The 16751-nt window shown below is 45.8% G+C and overlaps 1 protein-coding gene across 6 annotated transcripts in view; it reads right to left on the bottom strand.

The window, feature by feature from the left end:
- Window positions 1–16751, bottom strand: part of ZNF621 (zinc finger protein 621) — a 21751-nt gene continuing 5000 nt past the window's right edge. For 2 of the 6 annotated variants that reach the window (XM_067753997.1, XM_067753996.1), the window contains exons 4-7: window positions 15589–15666; window positions 4718–4844; window positions 4031–4138; window positions 1–2260 (exon numbers count right to left, since the gene is read on the bottom strand). In XM_067753997.1, coding sequence (XP_067610098.1) covers window positions 1200–2260; window positions 4031–4138; window positions 4718–4844; window positions 15589–15666 — 1374 coding nt within the window. In that variant the 3' untranslated portion in view covers window positions 1–1199. Of the gene's footprint in view, window positions 2261–4030; window positions 4139–4717; window positions 4845–13068; window positions 13138–15588; window positions 16278–16751 lie in introns of those variants that run through there. The other 4 variants (XM_067753999.1, XM_067753998.1, XM_067753995.1 and 1 more) reach the window with 4 other exon arrangements.

Here is a 16751-nt window from a genome sequence, read left to right on the forward strand (position 1 = left end):
TTAATTAAAAAATACTTTATTGCTAAAAACTCTTAACCATTATCCAACAATGCAGTTTTGTCACAAACCTTCAATTTGTAAAAAACAAGTTATCTGCGAAATGGATAAAGTGAAGCGCAATAAAACAAGGTGTGCCTGTAATGCATAACTCAAGTTCTTTTTCCAGGAATTACTTCACACAGTCCTTTGCACAGTTATAAAAGATTCTCACCTAAGGTCAAAAGCAAGAGCAATCCAAAATTCCACTTCACTAACCTGTCACATAAGCTTAACCACTGACCCGTTACATAGCCCTCTTTATTCCTAAAATACAATTCTGCAGGCATATTCAGATTTCCCCCAAATCGGTTGCTCCTATTTCTTTAGTAATTTGCCAAAGTTCATGTTTACAATTTGGAGAAAAGTCAATGTAGAAACCAGTGCTTGCAAACAGGAAACCAGAATGCACACCAAGAAAAATTTATGCAACAGATGGAGCAAAGATGAATGTCTTGGTGTATATTTACTTAGGAAACCAAAGTTACAAGGAAACATCTAGATATCAGAGCAAAACTAAAGATTAAAAAAAAACAACTTCATGTTTAAAGACATGATTGCTATTCATCATATAAATGATTGTTATCACTGTATGTTTTCTTTTTTTTTAAACTGGTTATTTCAAATGATCTTTTGCAGAGACGTACAAGATCCTCAATGATCTGTGTCAATAGCAACCCAACTTCAACTGCATGAATACACCACACCTTCACCCACTGAACAATCTGCATTCATTTCTAAAGGCCATGGTTGGAAGCTCATTCCAACTCTCAACTCTGACAGGTCTTAAATGCCTCCTCTGTTTCTCCCAGGCTGCTTCTCTCTAATCACAGGGGCCTAATACAGGGATGTCCTCTCTCTCAAACGTCCCTAATTCACCAAAGCGTCCTATTAGCACTTCGACCACCAGCAGCCCCACAATGCAGACACAGCCGTTACTGTTCAAGTCTGAAAGGGACCAAAATGAAGGTCAAGTATTTCCATTTTCTACCCAGAAATAAACAGAAATATCATACAAGCACAGTCTTTAAATATATCTCGATTACAATGGCACTTATGCCGAAACAGCTGTAACACATGTACGGTGTAAAAGCCACAAATCAAGCTTAAGTTAGGTTGGAGATCTGCTGTGTGTAACAGCCAGAGAAGTGCCAAGACAGAGCTCACGAGGGGTGAAGAGAAGGGGTCAGAATAACTGGGGAAGGCTTCACAGTGGGAGGAAGACCCTGGAAGACTCGTACTATTTGGACAGGAGAAGAAGGGACTCCAGAGGCGGGCAGCAGCATTAACACGGGCCTGGAGGCAGGAATGAGGACGGCGTGTGGCAAGGCCAGTGAAGGCATGGCCACAGCCGGAGCAGAACAAGGGCCCTGGAAAGGCATGTTAGCTAAGGCTGAAGAGGGGCCCTGGGGACACAGCAGGGACGGCCCGAGAGCCTTGCCAGGCTTCTTCTCCACGGGGTGCAATTTCTGATGCTGAACAAAGCTGCCGTACCACTTGAAGGCTTTCCCACATGCCTGACACTCATAAGGCTTCTCTCCGGTGTGAACTCTCTGATGTTGAATGGAAGCAATCTTCTGGGTGAACGCCTTGCCACACTCCTTACACTGGTAGGGTTTCTCCCCGGTGTGAATTCTCTGGTGGGCGATAAAGAGTGACCTACACCCAAAAGCTTTCCAACATTCCTTACATTTATAGAGTTTCTCCCCAGTGTGTAGCCTGTGATGCTGAAGGTAGGCTGCGCTCCGACGGAAGGCCTTGCCGCACTCCTTACACTCATAGGGCTTCTCGCCCGTGTGGATCCGCTGATGCTGGGTCAAGGCTGTGTTGGAGCTCAGACCTTTGCCACACTCCTTGCATTCATAGGGTCCTGCGCCAATGTGATTTTTCTCGTGTACGATACAGTCATAGCTGGACTTGAAAGCTTTGCCACATTCCTTACATTTGAAGGGCTTCTCCCCAGTGTGGCTCATCTGATGCCGAATGAGCTTTGAGTTATATCTGAAGATCTTCCCACATTCTTTACACTCGTAGAACTTCATTCCACCTCGAAGTATTAGATTGGGATTCAGACTGAAAGTCTGCCATGGTGCCTTGCTTTTAAAATCAAAGTGCTGAGACACATTTCTGAAAAGCCCTCCCACTGGCATGCTGTGCACCTCTGTTTCTTCAGGGGCTTCCTGCTTTACCACTGGCTCTTCTGTCTTAGTCCAGGACTCACCACCTGACCAAAGAAACCACAAGTGTTCCTCGTTACTGAACTGGAAGGGAAACAGGATCCAGTGGTCCTGATTTTCTCTTGTAGGAAGTGATTTTTAAAAAACATACCGATAAGATGGCTACAAGCATCCATAAAGGAGGATGAGAGAGAAAAAGAAAAACGATAACATATAACTGGAGAAGTGACGACACTGGAACCAGTCCAGGAAGTGCCTCTTATAAGGAAGGGCTGGGGAATGAACCAGGGCAGGTGAAATGTGCAGAATGAGAATGGGAAGGGGACTTCCCTGGCTGTCCAGTGGTTAGGACGCCATGCTTCCACTGCAGGGGGCTCACGTTCAATCCCTGGTTGGGGAACTGAGGTCCCGCAAGCGATGCGGCACAGCCAGTTAAAAAAGGGGATGGGGGTAAGGAAACGAGGCAGGAGGGGAAAAAAAGAAAAAAGAGTGGTAGAGGTGAGAGGAATCAGCAAGAAATGGAAACAGGTTTTAAAAGAGAGAGAGGGAGATCTCGAAGAAGGGAAAAGACACCCGTTAGATGAGCGGCTGAGCAGTGCGGTAACACACACAGAGAAACAATGGATCCCAGTGCCCCACCTGGAAGCCAGGAAACCACCCATATTCCAAATTCTAAATAATGGCCTGATAATTCTACTTTTTTTTTTTTTTTTTGCGGTACGCGGGCCTCTCACTGTTGTGGCCTCTCCCGTTGCAGAGCACAGGCTCCGGACGCGCAGGCTCAGCGGCCAGGGCTCACGGGCCCAGCCACTCCACAGCATGTGGGATCTTCCCGGACCGGGGCACGAACTCATGTCCCCTGCATCGGCAGGCGGACTCTCAACCACTGCGCCACCAGGGAAGCCCTGATAATTCTACTTTTAAATATTCCACATAGGTATTCCAGTGGTTAGGACTCTGTGTTCTCACTGCTGAGGGCCAAGGTTCAATCCCTGGTCGGGGAACTAAGATCCCACAAGCCACGCAGCACGGCCAAAAAAAAAAAAAAAAAAAAAACCACATAATATTCTGGGATAAAACATTAGTTCTTTCAGAAAGTCAGCCAGAACACAAGTTGATCGAAGAGCTGTAGGCTCCTGTGGTATTACTGCTAAAGGAACCACTATTTACAACGTTGCAGTATGTGTGAGAAATGAGGCCTGGAAACTTTCTTCCTAAAAGAAAGAAAATCCAAGTAAACAAAAGCTCCCAGGACTGGTAAGCAGTCTCTGGGAAATTTTAGGGTGGGTGGGTGTATTGGGTGTGGTATTGGGGGAATATTCTTGCCCTTTCCTCTACAGCCCTATAGAAAACAAACACATCGTAAACCTCACGATTATGACATCAGGAACTTTTAAATACTAAACATGATTTAAACACTAAAGAGGCAAATTAAATCATAGCTATGGCACAGATAAATCAGTTTGACCCACAGAATAATATTTTCCTTAAAAGTATGGCTGAAACCCTACTTCTTTGCCATGAAAATTGGCATAAAATTAAATATTTTCCCTGGTAAAGTGAGAAAAGAGGTGGTTTCAGAGGTAGTGGGTCACAGCTTTCCCGTGGGAGGATAGCCATGTGGATGTGGACAGCGTGCAGCTATGCACTCCTAGGGACTGGTCCTTCCGGGCTCAGCGCGGGAGCTCAACAGAGGTCAGAGAGTGTACTGAGTACTACCTTATAAAAACTACAGGGAGCTTTGTTCTCTGCTGCAGGAGAAATATTTCTAGTAAACCAGGAAGGCAAACCAGAAAGCACTAGGTCCTCTTACTCACCTGGACAGATGCCTCTCAAAATCTCTGCTTCCCAGGGATCTGGGCCCCATGGTGCTTCCCCTCTCTCCAGCTGGGAGATCAGAACAGGTGTAGGGAATGGAAGTGCTTCTCCAGCAAGAAAGAGAGAGAGACAAGTTGAGGGGAGACATCCAGAGCTGTTCCTGAGATCTCTCTGCCCACCCCATCGTGGGCTAGTTGGGGAGGGGAGAAGTGGACTGCCCAGGGGACCAATGGGCCACCAGGGGTTCTGAGGAAGGGGTCCAAACTGTGCTCCAAGGTATGGCCAGGGAGACAGTGATTCTCCTCAGGGAGAAAGTGCAAGCTCACCCTGACTCAGAAGAAAGGAAATCCCTCCAGGAAGGATGTATGTACTGATATCCTGGGAGGCTCCTCCACACAGGAGAGGGCCCACATCCCACAACACTGGAAGGATGGAGTAACAGAGGTCTCCCAGGGGTACCCGGGAGAATCCTCACCCTCAGGGTCCAGAACCACGCTCTTCCCTGGGAAGTAATGAAGTCCAATTTCAAAGCCAAAGGGAACCTGGGATTTCCCCACTCAGCATCTCCAAAGGCTGATGAGTGCAGAACTCCCCTCTGGAACCATCAAACCTAAGGACTACTAGAATCCCCAAGATATCTGAGAAGACGTGAAACTATCACAGAGGGCCAATGAGAGAGACCTTACCCAGGGAAGCCACATTTGCATAATTCTCCAGCATCACCTCCCTGTACAGGGCCTTCTGCACAGGCTCCAGGCTGGCCCACTGGTTCTGGGTAAAGTACACGGCCACATCCTCAAAGGTCACTGGCTCCTGAAACAACAGGTTCCTGCTGAAGCCTTGAGCGAGGGCCAGAAGGGGGCAGTCTGAGCTGCAGGGAAGAGATGGACCTGCCAGGGTCTGTGACTCTGAGCCCCGTGGAAGGTTTGCTCTATGGACAAGAGCATTCAGCACCCCAGCCAGAGGCCAGCCCTCAGCCAGTGTTCCCACCTCCAAACTCAGAACACCAATGCTCTCCCACCTACTCAGCTCTGGGGCTCCAAACTGTCATCCTAACCTCATAACTTGGCATCTGGGGCTCTCCTGCCTGGTAACTGCATCAACCCCTATGTTCATTTCTCCACGGATCTGTCCCTCTAGCACCTGCTGCCCTCACGTACTCTTAACCTGTCACCTAATTTTCTGTACACCACCCACTCTCTCTGTCTCCCCTCAGCCGAAGTACATATGCATGGCCACATGTACTCCCTGCCCCAGCTTCTCCTGGCCTTCCCCAACAGCTTCCGCTATGCGCAGAGGAGCCACTCCTTAGGAATAGTCCCAGTGCAGCTACATGTAAAAAAGTGAAGTTAGAACATTCTTTAACACCATACACTAAAATAAACTCAAAATGGATTAAAGACCTAAATGTAAGACCAGATACTATAAAACTCTTAGAGGAAAACATAGGCAGAACACTCTCTGACATAAATCACAGCAAGATCTTTTCTGATCGTCTCCTGAAGTAATGGAAATAAAAACAAAAATAAACAAATGAGACCTAACTAAACTCAAAAGCTTTTGCACAGCAAAGGAAACCATAAACAAAACAAAAAGACAACCCACAGAATGGGAGAAAATATTTGCAAACGATGTGACCAACAAGGGATTAATCTCCAAAATTTACAAAAAGCTCATGAAACTCAATGTTAAAAAAACAAACAACCCAATCCAAAAATGGGCAAAAGACCTAAATAGACATTTCTCTAAAGAAGACATACAGATGGCCAAGAGGCACATGAAAAGATGCTCAGCACCTCTGATTATTAGAGAAACGCAAATCAATACTACAATGAGATTCATCTCATACCAATCAGAATGGCCATTAACAAAAAATCTACTAACAATAAATGCTGAAGAGGGTGTGGACAGAAAGGAACCCACTACACTGCTGGTGGGAATGTAAATTTGTAAGAGCCACTATGGAGAACAGTATGGAGGTTCCTTAAAAAACTAAAAATAGAGCTACCATATGATCCAGCAATCCCACTCCTGGGCATATATCTGGAGAAAAACATGGTTCGAAAGGACACATGCACCCCAATGTTCACTGCAGCACTGTTTACAATAGCCAAGACATGGAAGCAACCTAAATGTCCATTGAGAGAAGAATGAATGAAGAAGACGTGGTACATATATACAATGGAATATTATTCAGCCATTAAAAAGAATGAAATAGTACCATTTGCAGCAACATGGATGGACCTGGAGATTATCATACTAAGTGAAGTAAGTTAGACAGAGAAAGCCAAATACCATATGATATTGCTTATATGCAGAATCTAAAAAAAAAAATACAAATTAACTTATTTACAAAACAGAAACAGACTCACAGACTTAGAGAATGAACTTATGGTTACCAGGGGACTGGCGGTACAGGGAAGGGACAGATTGGGAGTTTGGGATTGACATGTACACACTGCTATATTTAAAACATATCCAACAAGGACCCAATGTATACACAGGGAACTCTGCTCAATATTCTGTAATAACCTAAATGGGAAAAGAATTTGAAAAGGAAAAGATACTTGTGTAACAGAATCACTTTGCTGTACACCTGAAACTAACACAACATCGTTAATCAACTATACTCCATAATAAAATAAAAATTAGGAAGCATCAGGAAGATGGTGGTGTGGGAAGATGCAGAGTTTGCCTCTCCCCACAACTAGGGCGCCTGCCAGACGCTGGTGGGGGACCCTGATGCCCAAGGAGATGGGAATAAGCCCCAAGTGAACCGGTAGGACGTGGGGGTACTGAGCGGGGAGGAGAGGTGGAGGCTAGATAGGACCGGCAGCCCTGAAGGGTGGCTGAGAGGCGGGAGGGGGTCCCATGACTAGTGGGACCCTCAGGGGCTCAGATCATGGGGAGCACACCCAGTGTTTCCCCTGCCCAATCTCCAGGACCAGAGGAGCAAGAGAGGGGCGGAGGGCGTTTGCACCACCCACTCGGGCCCACGGAGACTGCTAAGTTCCCAGGCTGATTCCCCAGCCCTCCAAAGCCCACTCCAGGCCGCATCGGTCCTGGGGAGGGAGACCGGGGAGAACAGGAGAGGCAGGCAGGAGGGGCCCTCTGGGACTGGAGGAGCAGGAGAGGAGCGAGGGCGTTTGCCCTGCCCACTCGGGCCCAGGATGCTGCTGAGCTCCCAAGCGGGGTCACCCACCCTCTGAAACCAGAGGTGGGGGGTACGCCTGGGCCCCTTCTGTTCTGTTGAGCCTAAGCCCCACCCCCCAGCCCCGTCAGGGCCTTTTCCAGCCCTGTGGGTCCTAAGCATAGGCCCTGCCCACCACCCAAACCTCGCCCCTGCTTAGGCCATGCCTTCCAGAGCCAAGGCCTTTTCCATCTTTTTTTTTTCCTACACCTTGTTTTTACTATTATGGTTCTGTTTTACCTTCTGGTTGTTGTTTCATCTATATTTTTATTTTTATATTTTTTCTAACATATCTGTTAGCTTCCTAGTTTAATTTTATTTTTTACTTTGTTACTGTTCTTTTTCTTTTTTCTTTTTTTTTTTTTTTTTGCACCACCCTGCACAGCTTGCGGGATCTTGCTTCACGAGCTGGGAGTCGGGCTGAAGCTCCTGCGGTGGGAGCTCCGAGTCTGAACCACTGGGCTAACAGAGAACCGCAGACCCCAGGGAATAGTCATCGCAGTGAGGTCTCCCAGAGGTCCTCATCTTGGCACCAAGACCCAGCTCTACCTAACAGCCTACAAACTCCAGTGTTGGATGCCTCAGGCCAAACAACCAGTGAGACAGGAACACAATTCCACTCACAAAAAAAAAGGAAAATAAAAAAAGGAGACGGCAGAAAAATATGTCACACATGAAGGAACAAGGTAAAAACCTACAAGACCAAATAAATGAAGAGGAAATAGGCAATCTACCTGAAAAAGAATTCAGAGTAATGATAGTAAAGATGATCCAGAATCTCAGAAATAGAATGGAGGCAAGGACTGAGAAAATACAAGAACTGTTTAACAAAGATCTAGAACAACTAAAGAACAAACAAACAGAGGTGAACAACACAATAACTGAAATTAAAAATACACTAAAAGGAATCAATAACAGAATAACTGAGGCAGAAGAATGAATAAGTGAGCTGGAAGACAAAATGGTGGAAATAAATTGCCAAGGAGCACAATAAAGAAAAAAGAATGAAAAGAATTGAAGACAATCTCAGAGACTTCTAGGACAACACTAAACACACCAACATTCGAATTATAGGGGTCCCAGAAGACGAAGAGAAAAAGAAAGGGTCTGAGAAAATATTTGAAGAGATTATAGTCAAAAACTTCCCTAACATGGGAAAGGAAATAGTCACCCAAGTCCAGGAAGCAGAGAGTCCCATACAGGATAAACCCTAGGAAAAATACACCAAGACACATATTAATCAAACTAACAAAAATTAAATTCAAAGAAAAAAAAATTAAAAGCAGCAAGGGAAAAGCAACAAATAACATACAAGGGAATCACCATAAGGTTATCAACTGATTTTTCAGCAGAAACTCTGCAGACCAGAAGAGAGTGGCATGATAAACTTAAAGTGATGAAAGAGAAAAATCTACAACCAAGATTACTCTACTCAGCAAAGAACTCATTCAGATTCGACAGAGAAATCAAAAGCTTTTCAGACAAGCAAAAGCTAGGAGAATTCAGTACCACCAAACCAACTTTACAACAAATGCTAAAGAAACTTCTCTAGGCAGGAAACACAAGAGAAGAAAAAGACCCACAGGATAGAAAGCCCAGAGTTAAGCCCACGCACATACGGTCACTTAATTTATGACAAAGGAGGCAAGAACATACAATGGAGAAAAGACAGCCTCTTCAATAAGTGGTGCTGGGAAAACTGGACAGCTCCATGTAAAAGAATGAAATTAGGACACTCCCTAACACCATACACAACAATAAACTCCAAATGGATTAAAGACCTAAATGCAAGACCGGACACTATAAAACTCTTAGAGGAAAACATAGGAAAAACACTCTGACATAAACCACAGCAAGATCTTTTTTGACCCACCTCCTAGAGTAATGGAAAGAAAAACAAAAATAAACAAAATGGGACCTAATTAAACTTAAAAGGTTTGGCACAGGGCTTCCCTGGTGGCGCAGTGGTTGAGAGTCCACCTGCCGATGCAGGGGACATGGGTTCGTACCCCGGTCCGGGAAGATCCCACATGCCGCGGAGCAGCTGGGCCCGTGAGCCATGGCCACTGAGCCTGCGCGTCCAGAGCCTGTGCTCCGCAACGGGAGAGGGCACAACAGTGAGAGGCCTGTGTACTGCAAAAAAAAAAAGGTTTTGCACAGCAAAGGAACCCATAAACAAGATGAAAAGACAACCCTCCAAATGGGAGAAAATATTTGCAAATGAAACAATGGACAAAGGATTAATCTCCAAAATATACAAACAGCTCATGGAGCTCAATATCAAAAAAACAAACAATTCAATTAAAAAATGGGCAGAAGACCTAAGTAGATATTTCACCAAAGAAGACATACAGATGGCCTAGAGACACATGAAAAGATGCTCAACGTCACTAATTATTAGAGAAATGCAAATCAAAACTCCAATGAGGTATCACCTCACACTGGTCAGAATGGCCATTATCAAAAACTCTAGAAACAATAAATGCTGGAAAGTGGCTTCTCTTGTTGTGGAGCACAGGCTCTAGGCACATGGGCTTCAGTTGTGGCACGTGGGCTCAGGAGTTGTGGCTTGCAGGCTCTAGAGTGCAGGCTCAGTAGTTGTGGCGCATGGGCTTAGGTACTCCCCGGCATGTGGGATCTTCCCGGACCAGGGCTCGAACCCACGTCCTCTGCACTAGCAGGCGGATTCTTAATCACTGCGCCACCAGGAAGCCCCATTGGGTGGGTACTTTTAAATCTTGTCTTTGGGACTTCCCTGGTGGTCTAGTGGTTAAGACTTCGCCTTCCAACGCAGTGAGTGCGGGTTCAATCCTTGGTCAGGGAGCTAAAATCCAACAAGCCTCGTGGCCAAAAAACCAAAAACATAAAACAGAAGCAATATTGTAACAAATTCAATAAAGACTTTAAAAATGGTCCACATCAAAAAAATCTTGTCTTTCATTTACTCTTTACAACATATATATGAAGTCAGAGTTGTTACTCCCATTTTTCAAAGGATGAAACTAAGATTCAGAAAAATTCATTACTTTGCCCAAGATCACACAGCCAGGAAGTGACACAGCTGGGACTTCAACCCAAACCTGTCAAACAGCAAACCTGGGCTCTTCCCACATAGCATGCTGCCTCCGACACGGGGCTCACGAACTTCCCCGAACACATAGCTAACCCCTGAACCTCATCATAACCTGGTGTTGCCCCATCTTTGGAGAACATCTTTTCAAACCCAACTTCCAAAATTACCTATCAAGCCATCTTTACTGTGCTCCCTCCAGGCCACGTGGGGCCCCTCCCCCAATCTACACTGAGGGATCAGCTAGCTATTTCAAAACCACACACACCATCCTAGGAGCCAGAGCCTCTGCATCTTCCATGAGATGTAGGAGCAGTTTCTAATGGTGTCCACTGGCTACCTTCTCTGCTTCTATAGACAGCACAGTGCAGACCACAGAGACTGGGCTCAGCCTGGAGGGGTTTCCTGCCTTCTGCACCTTCTCACCTTCATGACCCCACAGATGATTCCGTCTCCTAGGAGATTCTCACCACCCTATGCAGTCCAATGAAAAGGAAGACACCTACCCACAGGGGCTCAGCTAAGCCCTTACTCTTTGAGTGTCCCAGTCTCTCCTGGCAGCCTGTGCACTGGAGTCAGCAGAGGAGACAGGGAGAAGGGAATGCTCTCACAACTGCTCCTGGGGGAAGCAGGGAAGAAACATGCCCCAAGCATAAATGCTGGCAACTTAAACTGCTCCCAGCCACTCTACTGGCACTACACTTAGGTCTTTCTTAGGGGGTCCTTTTTAAACAAAAACTAAGGAACTCAGTTCAAAAGGAAACGTTGAGAGAAGAACAAATTTAGAAACTTCTCAAAGGGAGAGTTGACCCTTAAGCTGGGCAATGACGAGGCTCAAAGGGGCCCCCAAATAGCTTGAGCCCCAAATCCAAACATCAGACAGAACCATGATGTCCTGTGAGTAATCACTGCTTCAACAACAAGGCATTAAAGGGCTTCTGACGACAGCGACCACAGGCTCACAGGTAAACCAAAGTTCACCTCTGCGTGCAGCAAGTCAAACCTCACTCCCTCACATCTTCAGAGCTGTTCTCACAACTTTCTCCACCCAGTACCATCTTCCTCCCCAAATTGTTCTTCCCATCTGCTGTCAAATAACCCCAGGTATCATAAGTCCAAAAAAATGCCTATTATTAAAGGAGAACTTACTTTTTCAAGACAGTTAGGTTGTTGATACATTCTTCTTCCTCCTATGGATGGTCCCTATGTACCTCAACTTATTTTAATTTTCTCCACAGTATTTTTCATCATCTGACAAATTATACTTTTATTGTCTATCTCCCCCCACCAGGTTGTAAGTCATGAGGCAAGGATTCTGTTTTGTTCATTATTGGTTTACTAGCACACAGTACATTTGCCTGGCAGATGCAAGATGATTAATATGAATTTGCTGCAAGAATTAATTTCAAAAATGGTTTGATCACCAATAAAAATTTTTATACTTATGAAGAAGGTCAGAAAACAACAGCAAATACCACCTTAACAGTGAAGTGCCAGAGCACATCCATTAAAGTTGATAATTCACCAGGCACTGAGGTTCAACTTTCTGTGAAAGACTGGAGGAGGAGCATAAATATAGGAAAGAAACATAAACATCTTTGCTTGCAGATGAAATAGCTATCTGCCTAAAAAATATCAAGACGCAGGAGAATAAACAAAAAACATTTAAAACTGACAAAATAATTCATTAAGTTAGCTAGATATAGGATAAGTGAACAAAAAAGATTACCTTTCCTAAATACCACCATAAACAATTAGAAGACAAAAAAAGAGAAAATAAGATGCCATTCATATGAAAATAGCTAAGAACCAACCTAACAAAAACCTGCAAAACCAAGACAAGATAACTAAATGTTTATCAAAATAAATAAAAGAGGAACTGAATAAATTGAAACATACAGTGTTTCTGAATGGGAAGAATCAAACTTGTAAAGAAGTCAATTACCCCAATTTTGCCTAGGAATTCAAAACAATCCACTCCCCCACCAAAAAAATCAATGAGATTTATACAGGTGTAGGGGATCATTTTGAGTAATCTGAAAAAAGTAAGTGTGAAAGACTAGCTGAGAAGGTTTTGAAGGAAATACATTTTTGAAAGAAATGATGAGGGGGAATTAAACCCTACCTTAAAAGGACGATACTTCAAGAAAACGAGACTACAAGCCATAGATAGTGAGAAAATATTTTAAAAGACATAATAAAGGACTATTATCCCAAGTATATAGAAAACTCTTAAAACTCAATAAGAAAATGAACAACCCGATTCAAAAAATGGGCAAAAGACCTGAACAGATACCTCACCAAAGAAGTTATACAGATGGCAAACAGGTATATGAAAAGATGCTATACAACAGCAGTCCCTAACCAGGGACCAGCTTCGTGGAAGACAATTTTTCCACGGACTGGACGGGGGTGTTGGGGGTGGTTCAGGCGGTAATGTGAGCGATGGGGAGCGGCCGATGAAGCTTCGCTTGATCGCCGCTTACCTTCTGCTGTGCAGCCTGGTTCCTAACAGGACCAGTCCAGTACCAGTCCTTGGCCTCAGGGTTGGGGACCCCTGCTCTACAACATATGTCTTCAGGCAAATGCAAATTAAATCAATGAGATACCACTACACATCTATTAGAATGGCCAAAATCCAAGACACTGACAATACCAAATGCTGACAAGGATGTGGAGCAACATAAACGCTCATTCATTGCTGGCAGGAATACAAACTGGTGTGGCCACTCTGGAAGACGTTTAACAGCTTCTTACAAAACTAAACATACTCTTACCATATGATCCAGCAATCATGCTCCTCGGTATCTTCCCAATGAGTTGAAAACTTACGTCCACACAAAAACCTGCACAAGGATGTTTACAGCAGCTTTATTCATAATTGCCAAAACTTGGAAGCAACCAATATGTCCTTCAGTAGGTGAATGGAGAAATAAACTGTGGTACAGTCAATGGAATATTACTCAGCACTAAAACGAAATAAGCTATCAAGCCATGAAAAGTCACACAAGACCTTAAATGAATACTGCTAAATGAATAAAACCAAAATGAAAAGGTATGATACCAACTACACAACATTCTGGAAAAGGCAAAAAGATCAATAGTTGCCAGGAAGGGAGGGCAGAACACAGAGGATTTTTAGAGCCTTTGAAGAGGCTCTGTATGATACTACAATAATAGTAGGGGACATGGGTTCGAGCCCTGGCCAGGAAGATCTCGCGTGCCGTGGAGCAACTAAGCCCGTGTGCCACAACCACTGAGCCTGCACTCTAGAGCCCACGAGCCACAACTATTGAAGGTCGTGTGCCACAACTACTGAAGCTTGTGCTCCTACAGCCTGTGCTCCAAAACAAGAGAAGCCACTGCAATGAGAAGGCCTCGCAATGCAACAAAGAGTAGCCCCCGCTCGCTGCAACTAGAGAAAGCCCGCGTGCAGCAATGAAGACCCAACGCAGCCAAAGAATAAATTAAATAAATAAACTAAATCTACTAAAAAAAAGAGTGAACCCTAATGCAAGCTATGGGCTTTATGTGACTATGATGTGTCAATGTAGGATCATCAGTTGTAACTAATGTACCACTCTGATAATGATGGAGGCTCTGCATGTGTGGAGCCAGGAAGCATATGGGGACTCTGTGCTTTTTGCTCAATTTTGCTATGAACCTAAAACTTCTCTAAAAAAATAAAGTCTACTAAAAAAGAAAGGGAAAGGGGCAGGGAGAGCAATACTTAATCTCTTACCTGGACTGCAATATCATCCTGACTCAAACTCTTCTGCAACCAATGCACCACTACAGGCTGAAAACCTTTTTAATATATAAATCCATCCCTTTCAGCTCCCCTGCTTAAAATACTTTAGTGTCTTCCTACTGAACCCAGAATAGAAACCAAAATCTTCACAGTGACCTCCAAGCCATGTGCCTAGCTGTCCCACCTCACAATGAACTACTTCCTCTGACCTCTCCCTGTCTCCAGAGTACACCCAGCTTTCTCTCCCAGCCCAGGGCCGATGCATTTGCTGTCCTCTCTGGAAAGTTCTTCTTTACTTCTTTCTCCAGTAGTTTCCAAGACTATTTCTACCTCATCCTTGAGGTCTCAATGTCATGTGACCACTTCCATGAGGGCTTCCCTGACCACTACCTTCAAAGGTAGCTTCCTTGGGGCTTCTCAAATTTGAGAAGGTGCGTTAAGAATCACCTGGAGAGCTTGTTACAACAGATTCCTGACCCCACTTACCCTACCCTCCTCACCAATCTGACTCCAAGTCTAGAGTGGGACTAACAATTTGCAATTCTAATGAGCACCCAGGTGATCCTGATGCTGCCCACCTATGGACCACACTTTTACGAAGCACTGTACTTTAGCAACAGGTAATTATGGTAACTTATTTGTTTTTGGTAAAAGTACCCTCCATGAGAAAAGGGAACCTGTCTGCATTATTCAGTACTATGCACCTAGCATTTAGAAAGCACACATGGAAAAAACAATGCTGGTCTCTCTGGGATACATCTACTACTTGTGGAGCAATCTCTTCAATAAAGAATTTCTCTGGGGCTTCCCTGGTGGCACAGTGGTTAAGAATCCGCCTGCCAATGCAGGGGACACGGGTTCGAGCCCTGGTCCGGGAAGATCCCACATGTCGCGGAGCAGCTGAGCCCGTGCGCCACAACTACTAGAGCCTGCGCTCTAGAGCCTGTGAGCCACAACTACTGAGCCCACGTGCCACAACTACTGAAGCCCGCACACTTAGAGTCCACGCTTCGCAACAAGAGAGGCCACCGCAATGAGAAGCCCGCGCACCACAACGAAGAGTAGCCCCCACTCGACGCGACTAAAGAAAGCCCGCACACAGCAACGATGACCCAACGCAGCCAAAAATAAATTATTTATTTATTTATTAAAAAAAAAAGAATTTCTCTGATCTCGGCAGGCAACCTTTTTTTTTTTAAATCCCACATTCCTAATTTATCCCCCACCCCAACTCATTTCCCCTTTGGAAGGCTGTTTCCTGTATCTGTGCTGGCAACTTTTATTTGTAGAACATGATCTGGATTTCCACATTCAAGGGGAATTTCTTGGCTTGGGTCCCCCTTTTTCCACTTAAACCTATTCATCCAAACTCATCACTCTGTACACACAAGACTCTTATTTCCTCCACCACGTATTTACAACCATAGCCCTTGGGATGGACTCAAGAGGGAAACCATATACTGGCCAAGTCAGGCCTTCTTGGTCCTTTCCTGACTACCTGATAGCTAATGTGATTTTTAAAAGACTGAAAAGAAGCTCAGCTCACCTGAGGCCAAGTGGTTTGGAGCATGGCTGATGTTCCCTGGCTCCGTGCACTGTCTTCTGGGTTTGGAAGAGCAATAACCTTAAAAGCGAAGAGAAGAGCCATGAGTGCAATAGGCCCTGTGCTACGTCACCCACAGCCGCCTACAGTCTTCCGTCTTTTCCTTTCGAGCACTGGCAGGAGGCTCTATCAGCTCTGCTCTGGCTGATAGCCCCAAACCCTCATAAATTGCACTGCCTGGTCCTCGGGACAATCCACCACCTGCCTGCTCTGCCCAAGAGCGTTCCGGGGCCCTTTCACTTTGAGCGGACCTAGGGATCCAAGACGAATCCCGTCCCTACAGTGCTGGGTCTGAACAAACAGAAACCTAAAAAAGCGCTTAGAGGGACCATGACATTGACCCCAAAAAGGGTGCCTTTGGAGAAAGGAGACGGGGTAGCTGGATCTGGATTGAGCGAAAATACTCAAGTGTTCCAGTGGGTGACAATGACAGGAGACCCCAACGGGTTCTCCACCCAAGGAAGCAGGAGACCCCAAATATCAGAAACTTCGGTACCGGGCACGGGAGGCAGTTGGGCCAACTTCTTTAGGACAAAAAAGAGGATCACGCCTCGGTGGGCAAGGGACTTGACCAGGGCTCTAGGAGGCCCCGCAGCCACCTCGGCGGCTGCTGCGAGGCCCAGACACCCGAGCACCGGGTCAGAGAGGCGAGTTCAGGGGCGGGGTGCTGACGAACCGCTAAGGAAAGCGAGGAAGCTGGCGCCGGACGAGACTAGCAGGAAGAACTCGCCTGAACCAAGCCTGTTCCCCTCAAAACCCCAAGAGGTGAGTCTCCGAAAGCCGATACGGAACCGAGCACGGGCGTCGAACGCCCCTCTAGGCCGTCCGGAAGCAGCCCATCTCGGTGGTCCCCGCGGCGCGGCCTCACGTGACCTTAGGGGGCGGGAATAAGGGCGGGCTCTTGCCCGTGACGTCGTTTGCGGGCGCCGCACCGCTGTGCTAGCGGCGGATGCCTCCGCCCCTGTGCTTCAATCGCTGAGCCGATTGAGGGCGGGCTGGGAGGGCGCTGATGTCACTTTGCTCTACTCAGATCTCGGCCTCTAGACCTAGGTGGGGCCCCAGTTAACCGACTGCCCCATCAGCTGTCGGCCGCCTTTATTCCCTGG

This window comes from Pseudorca crassidens, chromosome 10, assembly GCF_039906515.1.
Source record: "Pseudorca crassidens isolate mPseCra1 chromosome 10, mPseCra1.hap1, whole genome shotgun sequence".
Lineage (NCBI taxonomy): Eukaryota > Metazoa > Chordata > Mammalia > Artiodactyla > Delphinidae > Pseudorca > Pseudorca crassidens.